Source organism: Orycteropus afer, unplaced genomic scaffold, assembly GCF_000298275.1.
Source record: "Orycteropus afer afer isolate SDZICR_OR568_19922 unplaced genomic scaffold, OryAfe1.0 scaffold00258, whole genome shotgun sequence".
NCBI classification, from domain to species: domain Eukaryota; kingdom Metazoa; phylum Chordata; class Mammalia; order Tubulidentata; family Orycteropodidae; genus Orycteropus; species Orycteropus afer.
Window position 1 is genome coordinate 2,680,111 of NW_006921845.1, and position 12,970 is coordinate 2,693,080.

Consider the following 12,970-nt stretch of genomic DNA (forward strand, 5'->3'; position numbering starts at 1 on the left):
GTCTCCTTTTTTGGTATTTTCACACAAATTCTTCTGCTAGTTGGGGTTTAGTCTACTTCTGTATCCTTCCCTTCAAGGCTCAGCGGTCCAAGATTATCTTCTGTGTCTGTGTCAGTTGGTTTCCCTTTTCTTTGTTGAAGAGGGTCTGTGCAGTCCTTCTGCCTAGTCTGCCATCTTGCCGGAACCTCTGATGCATCACTTTTTATCTTATGAGGAGAAAAGCAGAGGAAAACAAACAGAGAAAGAGGGACCTACTACCACCAAGAAAAAAGAGTTGGGATTGGAACATGTCCTTTGGATCCTGGGTCCCCATGCTGGGTACCTCCTACACCCAGAAGAAGATTGATGCCAAGACACACAGAAGTCTCCAAGGAATGTTGAGCCCACAGATGTTTAAAGGAGACAAGGACCTTCTTCCAGACCTGACAGTGACGGTCTTCCCCCAGAGCTGGTGCTCTAGAGCTGGTGCTCTGAATTCAGACTTGTAATGTCCTAAACTGTGAGAAAATAAATTTTTGTTTGTTAATGCCATCCACTTGTAGTATTTCTGTTACATCAGTACTAGATAAATAAGACACCATGTTTCTCAGAGAAAGGAATTACAAGTATAGAAAGGGAGGAAACCAGAATAAACTCACGGTTTTCAGTTCAAAGCAAACCAAATCCACTGCCATCAAGTCAATTTTGACTCATAGCAACCCTATAGGACAGAGTAGAACTGTCCTCCTAGGATTTCAAGGATGTAAATCTTCATGGAAGCAAACTGCCTCATCTTTCTCCCATGGAGTGGATGGTGGGCTCAAACTGCTGAACTTTTGGTTACCAGCCAAATGCCATAGCCACAGTACCACCAGAGCTCCTTGGTTTTCAGTAGATAGTTTTAAATACACACATACACACACACATACTCTCATATATTCCCAAGCTCTGTCCACTGAGAGGACCTGAGTACAGTCAGGGGTGGATTACTCAATAGGCAGGGTAAACATAGGTTTACTATGTTTAGTTACTAATCTGTAATGAATAGTTTCACATGTTTCTCTCCACAAGTGTGTGCATTACTTACTGGGCATTCTATTTCTGTCGGGGATTGCAAATTTGAAAGGATTTTAATTCTGTAGGAAGATGCTGTGGAATTGGGAGAGACACAGATGTCAGCCATACCTAGAAGCAGAATCTTTGATGTGTAAGAAAAAAGGTGAATTGTTCACTACAGATTAATAGGTAAGTACAAGTAAACCTGTGCTTACCTTGCTTATTGAGTAATCCAAGACTGAGTACAGCAACACCCCAAAAGCAGTGAGCACAACCAGCACCCAGATCTTGATTTCTGAATACCAGTTTCCACTAAAAGGAACAAGAGCTTCTTGGAATAATGGCTGATTCCAGGACAGGGGCAGGAACATGTAAGATAAACCCACAACACTTTGTACCAGAAAGCAAGAAAGTTCTAAAAAATTGATGGCCGTGTATCAAAGGACACAGAAAACAACTACAACTTGAGCATCAAATTAATACATAGGTTTATTTGATAGTAATAGATTATAAACATATAAACATTAAATAGCATAGGAAATTTTGAGTCTAGGCAGGTATAAATAAATAAATAATCTTATTGAATAACTTGAAAATTTGATGTAGGGTAGGATCTTTGCATATCTTAAAAGTATTTTCCTACAAAATATGATTAATTTGCAAAGTAAAGTAGAATAACTTTACAATGGGGAAGTCTGGTAGATACCACCTTAATCAGGTGATCAAAATGAACATCACCAATAAAATGGGATGAACTGATATCATGTACCATCTTTTAGGTTACAATGAGATAAACATAACATCTCTTCTGTGAGAGTCCTGTCAAAATTGCATAACTTGAATTAAATCACAAGGAAATATCTGACAAAGCCAAAATGAGAAGCAGCCTACAAAATAATTGGCCTGTAATCTTAAAAAAAAAAAAAAAAGTTAAAATTAGGAAAGGCAAGGAAAGATTTAGTAACTGTTCCAAACTAAAGACTAAAATGAAACATGGTTCTGAACTCAATTCTTTGGGACAATTGGAGACATTTGAATGAACCTGAGGACTGTTAGTAGAAATATATCAATGTTGGTTTCCTGATTTTGATGATTACATTGTGATTATAGAGGAGACTGTCCCTGTTGGTAGTAATTCACACTAAAGTATTTGGGGTAGAGGGTTGAGGAAGCATCATATCAGCTTACTTTCTAGGGGTTCAGGGGCAAAAGTGCTTTGTACTATCTTGAGTCCTTTCTGTAATTTTGTAATTGTTAGGAAAACATTTTCTCCAGGAAAAAAAAAAATTAGGTCAGTTGAGTCTGACTCTAGTAACAAATTATAAACTCTCTCTGTGTGCATATTTTAGACTTGGTTTATTCAGATAAAAACAATGAGAAAACAATGTTCACATAAACACCAAAATTTGCTATGCCTTAAATAAAATCATAAGACAAAAAAAAAAAAAGACTTGTAATTAAGTCAATGAAAGTAAAAGCAAGAAGTACAACTTGGAATACAACCACTAGATACACAAAGATGTATTTTGTTCTTTACTTGCGTAAAGTTATTTTTTTTTTTTTAAAAAAAAGCATTCATTAGGTCAATAAACAATAAATTAGCTCATTTTTTTTTCTTTTGTACATGTTTTTGTAATGGGGTGCCCCAGTAAACACTTGGTCTATCAGGACAGATCATATGATTTGGCAAGAAAATCTAAGAAAAGATAATCTTTGAGTATACCTTGAACTAATTCCTTGGAACTCGGGACATTCATGCTTATCAGACCCGTTTCATTACACACATACACACACACACAAATTTTTTGGTGAAAATATACATAGCAGAGATATAGCAATGCAACAATTTCTCCATGTACAATTCAGTCACATTGATTACATTCTTTAGCTGTGCAAGCATTCTTGCTGTGCTTTTCCAAATGATTTCTCTACCATTAACAAACTCACTACCCCCTAAGCTTCTCATGTGATCTTTCAAGTTGCTGTTGTCAGTTAGATCCTACATAGAAAGGTCTTCAAAAGAGCACAATGCTCACGCAGATATTCTTTACCAATTAAACTAAACTATTGTTTAGGTCTACTCATTAGTATGCACCGTTTCTCCCTGACACTGCAGGTGCTTGTAACTCTTCATAAAGTCCATCTTTAAAGTAACCTCCTTGGAGTTAGAGATCTTTGTTGGGTCCTTTTCATCCTAAAGTTTTTGATTTGGAGATCAGAAGGAAAGATTTGAAAACTTTTTTTTTTTTTTTTTTGTTTTAGGAGTAGATTTACAGAGGAAATTTTCTTTTAATACAGCAGTTCACTTATACTTTGCACAGTGAGATGTTATCTGGTCACATTGACCTGATGCACAAGGGGCTAGTAGAATCTTCCTACTCTGAAGTAGTGTCAGGCATAATAGGTTATAATTCTTTAAACTATGATGTGTTATTCCATGGTTTGGTCCTCATTTTGCTGCCCTAACTCCAGGGCAGATTATCATCAGAGGGTACCATCTTGCATTGCATTCAAAGCATGTTATTCATGTCACAGTAATTGTGCTCCTTTCCATGGGCTGGTCCACTGAGGGGACAACACATCTGCCCTGAAATATTTTCTGTTGCAGGGAGCACTACACAACATTCTCTGGTATATGGATGTGTGTGCCTTTTAATGGTACATGTTGTGCATTTTCTTTCCTCTTCGTTTTTGCTTCTCTGTATAACTGTGTGATGTAATTCATGCAGCTCTTAGGGTGGGAAGCTGAAAGAAAAACATGTTGAAGATAAATATTTATTTTGAACAAGGTTGCACCCATTTACTCAAAACATTTTTATTGGATGATATTGTTTCATATCCAAATGTTAATGGCTTATAAAATCAAATCTAAAATTCACTGATGTGTGAAATATACATTGCTATATTCTAATCTTGAAAGCGTTGTTGCTTGCTGTTGAGTTGATTCTGACTCATAGTGATCCTTCAGGATAGAGTGGAACTACCTGATAGGGTTTCCTAGGCTGTAATCTTCACAGGAGCAGATCAGGACTTTGCTCCCACAGAGTGGCTGGTGGTTTTTGAACTGCTGACCTTTTGGTCAGCAGCCAACACTTAATCATTGCATCACCCAGGCTCCTTAAAGTCTTGCTAAAACCGAAAACCAAACCCACTGCTGTCATATCTGAGTAGTATCCGACTATGAGTAGTATCCGACTCATAGTGACCCCTCCTTGGGTTTCTGAGGTGGTATCACTATGGAAGTAGATTGCCCAATCTTTCTGAGGAGTGGTTGGTGGCTTTGAACTGCTAGCCTTCTGGTTAGCAGTCAAATGCCTTAAACACTACACTACCAGAGCTCCCAACCTGAAATAAAATATACCGGTATTTCTGCTATGAAATAACATACATGTCACTGGTAGAAACAACAACAACAACAATATTGCCTTCAGCAAAGTTGCATAGTAAAGAACTTATGGGGAAAGGGAAATCTCTGGGTAGCGCAAAGGTTAACATGCTCGGTTGATGACAGAAATGTTGGAGGTTTGAGGCCATCCAGAGGTGCCTTGAAAAAAAGGCTTGGAGATCTGCTTCAGAAAAAGCAGCCACTGAAAGCCCTATGGAGGACAGTTGTACTTTGTCACACATGGGGTCTCCATGACTAGGAATCAACTCTATGGCATTTTTTTTTTTTTTTTAAGTGGGAAAAGGCACAGACCCTTCAAAACCTATTCAATTTTATAAACACACCACTAACTGAAGCTGAAGGTAGCCCCAGAAGATAATTTTTTAAATGTGCAAAAACAATAGAGTCAAAATGCTAGATTGAGTGCACTGAGGCTAGACAAATGGAAGTGGAGGAAATTCAATCTCTCCTGAGGCATGGCAAGCCCCTACCAGTTGTCCCAATGTTGGCCCTGATTCATGGCAATCCCATATGATCCTTAGGATTTTCAATGGATAATTTTTTTTTAGATCACCAGGCCTTTCTTCTGAGGCACCAATAGGTGGACTCAGTCTTCTGTTCTGTTGGTCAGCAACTGACCACGTGAACTGCTCGCACCACACAGGGTATCTTTCTTTGGGTAAGAGGCCTGAGTGCAGGTACTCATTTCAAATTTTTAAAAAATTGAAATGTAAGGGATTTGATTTGTTCAACAGCTGAACACAGGGCCTTTTCCTTTCTTATTAAACTTTATAATCTACTTCTACTGTTTTGTTTCCCCTTGACTAGGAAAATTGCATAAGAAGGAGACCAATTTACACATTACACTGACATATTCTCCTATTTGCCAATCAAGTATGAGACAAGTGATGTTATAGAAACACATGATGTTACAGAAACACAACAGCTTGTGTACTGGTTACAAACGTTTCCCTTCCCACCTCCAGTTTTCACACAGTCAATTCGCTTGTGTCCCTCTCCCTGCCAATGTATCTATTCTTTCTTTCCATTTTACACTCTACTAGGTCAAGATATTTAAAAGGCAATGGTAAAAGACAAGTGTCCTTCGCAAACCTCAATCGAATAGAAAGGTGCCGCAAAGCTTGCACATTTTTTGCCACTCTTGGCGGGTGCAATGTTATTTTGTGTGGAGGAAATAAAATGGTTGGAAGATTTAAGACTGTTGCTGACTTCTGCCTATTGGATCTTTGTCAAGAATAAACACACACACACACACACACACACACATTCTTCTTCCCATGTAAGCTCTTCATTTTCTTTACATATTTTGCTTGAAGTATTATAATGCAGTCATCCAAAGGATCTGAAATGTTTTTGCTTTAACTATTTAAACCTTGTATTCCCTTGGAGTCCCTGGGTGGTCTAAACTATTAATATGATTAATTAAACGATGTAAACGATTAATTTGGCTACTGAAAGATAATGTGGAAGTTCCAGAAGTGCTTTGGAAGAAAAGCCTGGTAATCTACTTCTGAAAGATCCATCATTGCAAACCCTGGGAGCATAGTTCTACTCAGATACACACGGGTTCACCATGTGTTAGAAGGGACTCGAGGGTGACTATTTATTATTATTATTATTATCCATTCAATCAATATAAATTTATCAAACACTCAGTTGGTGCCAGGCCTTGTGCTAGGATAGAATAAATCCAATTACTCACTACCTGAAGGAGTATTATAGTAGCTAAATCAAAACACCAAAAATTACAATATCATGTGGGAATTATCATGCCAATGATAAAGTATACAGGATACACTGGAGCCCAGGAGGGGCACACAGTCCAGTGGTTGTGCCTGTGTGTGACAGAGGAGGGTTCAACGGTGGCTTCCCAAGGAGGCATAACTTCAGCTGCATGAATTTCACTGCTGCTTTATGTTTATTGAGATGCTCTCCCTTAAATTAAGCAAGATGATTATTGAGACTGATGTTCTGGTTTAAAAAGCAACCTTTGAATTTTACCCTCCTTCTTACAGGCAACAAATTAATGAATCTTATATTTTAAGTCTCTGGTCATATAGTTTACTTACTTTGGCCATTTTTCTCTTGGGATGATGTTTCTTCATTATTTGATCTGGATCTGTAACTTTCCAGTGTGTGATCTGAAATTTCATTTTCTGCAAGAAAAAAAAAATTAGATTACTAATTCTGGTGCTACAGACATCATCTCTATATAGAAATATATGTTTGGATAAGATGACACCTCTGTTATTGTGCAATAGTAGACTTGTCAGTCCTTGTTCCATGCTACATGGCTTCATTAATTCAACACATAGTTTTGGAATCTCTACTATGATTCCTTCAGGTAGTCTGCTAGGCAATATAAGAGGAAAGAGCCCAAGAGTTGTGGGAAGTCAAAATGGTAGCAGATTAGAATCAAGAATTGTTCTTTGGGAAGAAATAATTCAAGTAGTCATTAAAGAACTCTGGAGGTGAAGCATTATTGGGAAATTTTAGAAGAATACTATAGTGTTTGCTTATTGTGCAGGTATAACTGAAAAGTCAGACCCCTGTTGCTGGGTCTATTTATGATGAGTATGCTAACCCATCTGAATATCTGGAGAGACTGATATTAAACTAGGAGAAGTGGTACTTTTATGAAGGTCAGAGCTATTAAAAGATATGATGTTTTGCTTGGGACACACTCAGTTCTCTGTCACTGGGTATTGAAGCCACATGTGGCAGGAACAGTACTGTCTAATACACTATAACATGAGGCTCATGTGTAATTTAAAATTTTCTAGTACCCATGCTAAAAATGGAAAAAAGCAGGTGGAATTAATTTATTAATATATTTTAACTCAGTCAATCCAGAAGATTATTAGCTATATTACAGTCTTAGTGTGTGTATGTGTGTGTATTGAACATTCAAAATTCAGTGTGTATTTTACACTTACACCACAACTCAGTAGGGACTAACCACATCGCGAATGCTGAGGTGCCACATTGTGGTTACTTATTGAATGGGACAGGGCTGTATGATGACTTAGAATTAAATAAGGAATTTGATCCTGGCATATGTTTATGGAATGAATTGAGTAGATGATTATTCTGGATAATTTCTAAGGTCCCTTCCAGCTTTGCCATGAATTGAGTATATGCATTTTAATAAGTATTGCCCATGCTAGCTAAGTATTTTTTTGTTTTATTTCAATGATAACTTTTTAATCAAAATGCCTAGATAAAAATTGTTACCATAGTAGCTGGGAACTGCCCAGTTCTGATCTCATGGCACAGGAGGAAATTGTTCATGGAAGCAATTAGCCACACATTCCATATCCTTCTCCTATTCCTGACTGTCCTTCTTTCTCTGTTGCTCCCAGTGAATAGAGACCAATTGTAGTGCCTTGGATGGCCACTTGCCAGCTTTTAAGACCCCAGGGACTAGTCATGGAAGTAGGTGATAGAACAGAAAAGTACTAAATACATTACTAGGTCAATTAACTGGGATGTCCCATGAAACCATGACCCTAGACCTCCAAACCAAGGAACAAAACCTGAGGTGTTTGAACGTAAGCAACCTCAACAGATACTTTTTCTTTTTTTTTTTTTTTTTGGTCATTGTTGTAAATATATCATCCAACTTTTACCAATTCAACTTTTTATAGATGTACAACTTATTGATAGCAATAAAAAGATGGAAAAAGCAGAACAAAATTTCGAATTCTCATAGACTACAGATTTTCTGGAGCTACGGAAGGTGGATGAGTCCCTGAAACTATTGCCCTGTGATTGTCTTTAAACCTTAAACAAAAAATATCCCCTGAAGTCTTCTTAAAACAAAATAATAGTTTAGTTTAACTAGTAAAAAAAGGTTTGCCTGGAGCAATATGCTTTTTTAAGAACTATCTATATGGGATCAAGTTGACAATAGCAACATGAAAGATTAAGGGGTAGTGAGTTTATTTTAATGATGGAGGAACAACTCAAAAAAGGCTGGTGAAAATGGTTGCACAACTCAAAGAATGTAATATCACTTGTACATGTAGAAATTGGTGAATTGGTGTATGTCTTGCTGTGTATGTTCCTGTGGTAGTTAAGTTGTGTGTCAACTTGGCTAGGCCTGGTTTTGAGTGGCTGGGTAGCTGAATGTAGTTATTCTCTATGATGAGACTGGTAATCAACTCCATGGTGGAATCTACTGGAGTAGCTGAGTAGCTGCCTTAGGGATGTGGTCTGCTTCCAGTATATAAGAAGTAGTTTTGAGAAAGGTCTCTGAAGCTTTTTGCATCCTTGAATCCTACATGTAGTCAAGTTGTCATTCAGCAGCCTGCAATGTTGTCTGCTGATCTTGGAACTGTTAATGGATGTGAATTAGTGGCCTGTCATGTGGTTTGATGATTTTGGGACTGTGCCGTTTAATTTGTCGACTTTGGGTTTATCAGCCTCAGCAGTCAGCAGCTGCCTGAGTAAAGAGACATCTGTAGCTCCAGTGGTCTAGGAGCAAGAGGCAGAACTGAAGCCAAAGTTCAAGAGGCTTTCACCCAGCCCCTAGAGCTTGGTACTTTGAATTCAGATTTCTAGCCTCTACAACTGTAATAAAAATAAACTCTTGTTTGTTCAAGCCATAAATTTGTGGTATGTTTGTTAGAGGAACAGAAGCAACCAAAAGAATTCTCAACAAAAACAATACATTAAAGTTAGAAAAAATTACTATTATGTTCGAGTAAGGTTGAGTGCATTCTTGCAAAGTAGGAATAGAACTGCAACAGTCTATTATATTCAACTTTTGCTCAATCATCCCTAAAATATGAACTCCTTGAGAGCAGGGACTGCATGTGTCTTGCTGACAGATGTGTCTTCAATACCTGGAACAGTATCTGGCAGAGAGTAGGTGCTCAACAAATGTTTATTGAATAAAGTAATGGGTGTGTTCTCTACTTTGTATCCTTTTGTGAATAGAAGCTTTTAACTTAATATTAATTCCCAGAGCTACTCTAGTTTCTCTTGGTTATATGTTCTTTGACTATAACCAAAAACCACAAACCAAACCCATTGCCGTTGAGTTGATTCCGACTCATAGTGACCCTATAGGATAGAATAGAGCCACTCCATAGAGTTTCCAAGGCTGTAATCTTTACAGAAGCAGACTGCCGTATCTTTTTCCCACAAGTGGTTAATGGGTTCAAACTGCTGCCCTTTCAGTTAGCAGGCAAGCACTTTAGGGTTTGAATTTATTGGAAAATAAGTGCTTACTTGAGTGACAACATTATCAAATAGACTGTACAATATCTAATGGAAAAGCTTTAATTGACAGAATTTTCCTTTTGGCATCATGCGGCCTCCATTAGACTCTCTCTGCCCACTTACCTTTTTTCCATATCATGTGTGCTTTCCGCAGCTTCATTATGAAGAGCTGGACAATGATGAAGAGTATGAAAATGAGGAAGGACACAAGAATGAGCAACAGTATGCCACTTTTCTTGCTCATCAATCTTAGGGATGTGGGATTAGCTTCTGTAAGAGAAACAAAAGAATTTTAGACTTTTTTTTTTGGTCACTGAGGAATATACACATTACTTTGACCACGCAGTATAAGCTGAAGGGCAGTTCAGATGAAGAAGCGATGAGCAAAAGTTTCACCCTGAAGGCAAAGGGGCTCATATTGTTCATTCTCTGAAAACAAGCAAACAGACAAACAAACAAAGCAACCCTGTAGGATGATTTGAAAATTGTCTTTAAGTTACATAGATATTGAGCCAGTTGTTTTTCATTTCTGCAGGAAGCATGCAAGAAAATTGACTTAAATTACAGTCAGGGATTCAAATTAGTCATAAGGAATGATTTCTTAGCTAAGTGTAGTTAAGTAGCAATACAAATTGTTAAGAAGCTTGGAATGCTACCCAAGTAAAATCATTTATTTTGGCTGGGTTAAATGTGGTCCTACATGGAGGTATTTGGAGATAAGCTACTTGAGCTCTCAGAGGGCTTTTTGAACCTAGATTCTATGGACTGTCATTTTGCTAAATATCCTGGTTCCTTCCTTTCATCCAACAAGCAATTTAGGAGTGCCAGCTGTGTATAGAACATGCTTGGAGCTGCTTAAGACACAATCCTTGAGTTTTAGGGGAAAGTTCTCTGTACATTGTAAACAAATGAACTACTACTACTACTAATAAAGTCAAAGAAGATATATTATGCTAAATGTTAGATCCATATGTGTAGTTCATATAAGAATGTGTTCATGGGCTCAGGGGCAGAAATGGTCCCTGAGGGCTGAGCTGGTGGAGAAAATTTTCAGTGAAGATACTGGCTGTGAGGAGGGGTGCAGGGAGAAGGAGAAGAGTGACAAGATCTTTCCTTCTATCAGGGACAGTTAGGACAAATGAAAGCTGTGTAATAGACATGGGGAGATGTTTTCAGTGAAAAATGTATATCCATTTAGAAACTGCTTAGTGATGGGACAGCAGAGGTAGGTGGTAGAAGTTTGGGTTCAGACTCTGTGTTGTAGACCAGGGGAAGCAATGGAAGTTTTTTTTTTTTTTTAAATACAGATGTAAAGAGGTCTTTGAGAGTGTGTCAACAATGGACCAGATGTGGAGAGACTGAAGTTGCATTACTTCATGCTGGAGATGCTGAGCATCTGGACTAGGATGGTGGACAGATAATGGGCAAAATACCTGACAGAGAAGATTCAAAAGTCCTTGGAAACTGACTGGAGAGGGAAGAGCCCAAGATTTTGAGCTGTGTGATGCCTTGGCCAAGCTGATTTTGTGGGGAAAAAATGCTATTTGATATTTAGTAATGTTGAGTTGGAGGAGATAGTAGAATATTCAGCCAGGGATATGTAGACATTGGAATGAAAGAGGGACTAATGCTGTGGGAATGTTCTGGAAATATAGCTACAATATCTTCTGTTTAATGGTGACAGGGACAATCCTGAGAACAGATAAACTCTTCAAAAGATGAAGGAGAAGTAAACTCAAGAAGTATATCTATATTTAAGAAGTGGCAGAAGAAGTAGAGTTAGCTGAAGGACACAGAGAAGGAGTGGTTAGTAGCAGAGGAACAGGACTAAGTAGACTGTCAAAAAAGCCAAGGAAGCAACTAAGTCAAGAAGGAACAAGGGAGTGATTAATTAACCAATCATGTCTATAGGGCATAAAGGTCAAGAAAAATGAGAACTGAAAAAGGCCATTGGGCTTATTGATTAAGAGGTTAAAATGTCAAGCGTTTATTGTAAATGCAGTGGATGGCACTTACCATTGGTCAAGTCAGGGCCTTGAGAGGCTTGTTCTTCCTCTTTCTTGTCACTCTCTGATGTGCTGAACTCTTCTATTACTGTGACTAAGGTGAAAGAAAGCAAGATATGATGTGTACACAATATATACTGTTCTGGTTACTTAGTGCTGCTCTGACAGGAATATACCACAAATGGAATGGCTTGAACAGGGAGCCTCTAGGTGAACTCCAACCTCAACCTCCAACCTTTGGATTAGCAGCTGAGCTCATTAAACACCACCCAGGGATTTTCTCTCTCTTTCTAGTCTTCCCAAAGCAGCTTGAGACTAAACAGGAGTTTATTCTCTTACAGTTCAGGAGGATAGAAGTCCGAGTTCAAAGTGCCAGGCTCTCGGGGCTGTGTGAAAGCCCCTCCACCTTGGGCTTCAGCTCTGCCTCTTCCTCCTGGCCCACTGAAGCTAGAGGCATCTCATCACTCAGGCAGCTACTGGCTGCTGAGGCTAACAAGCCCAAGGTCGACAAATAAAATGGCACAATCCCGATGTTACCAAACCATATGGCAGGCCATTAATTTAAGTCCATTGAAAGTCCCAAGGTTGGCAGAGCATCATGGGCTGCTGAACAATGACACAGCTACATGCAGGGTTCAAGCATGCCATAAGCTACAGACCATTCCCAAAGCTGCTTCTTATATACGGGAAGCAGACCACATCCCCCTAAAGCAGCTACTCAGCTGCTTGTGTTAGATCCCATCATGGAGTTGATTGCCAGTCTCATCATGGGGAATAACTGCCACCAGCTGCCCAGCCACTCAACCAGGCCCAGCCAAGTTGACACACAAACTTAACCACCACATATGTGTGTGTGTGTGTGTGTGTGTGTGTGTAACTAGATAGAGAAATAGATATATACTGCAAGAGAAAGAAGTTGCAATCTCCTTCTGTAAAGACTGCAGACTTGGAAATCCTATGGAGCAGTTCTATTCTTTCCTATACAGTTTCTATGAATTGGATTTTACTATGGCAATGAGTTTGTTTTTCTGGTTTGAAGATATTTGTATATATAAATATATTGACATATATACATTTATATGGCTGACTCAACAGCAAATAACAACAACAAACAACAAATGTAAAGTAAGGAACTCTGGTGGCTTAGTGCCTAAGGCACTTGATTGCTAACCAGAAGGCTGGCAGTTAAAACCCACTAGCCACTCCTCAGAAGGAAGATTGGGCAATCTACTTCCGTAGAGATACTGCCTCAGAAACCCAAGGAGGGGTTGCTATGAGTCGAGTCAACTCGATGACA

At 38.6% G+C, this 12,970-nt stretch overlaps 1 protein-coding gene across 1 annotated transcript in view; it reads right to left on the reverse strand.

Moving 5' to 3' along the window:
- Positions 1-3,649: 3,649 nt before the first annotated feature.
- The window catches only part of CRTAM (cytotoxic and regulatory T cell molecule), a 26,009-nt gene continuing 16,688 nt past the window's right edge, over positions 3,650-12,970 (reverse strand). Inside the window, exons 7-10 of the mRNA XM_007949973.1 lie at positions 11,684-11,767; positions 9,791-9,937; positions 6,511-6,597; positions 3,650-3,780 (exon numbers count right to left, since the gene is read on the reverse strand). Of these exons, the coding sequence (XP_007948164.1) occupies positions 3,650-3,780; positions 6,511-6,597; positions 9,791-9,937; positions 11,684-11,767 (449 nt within the window). The remainder of the gene's footprint in view (positions 3,781-6,510; positions 6,598-9,790; positions 9,938-11,683; positions 11,768-12,970) is intronic.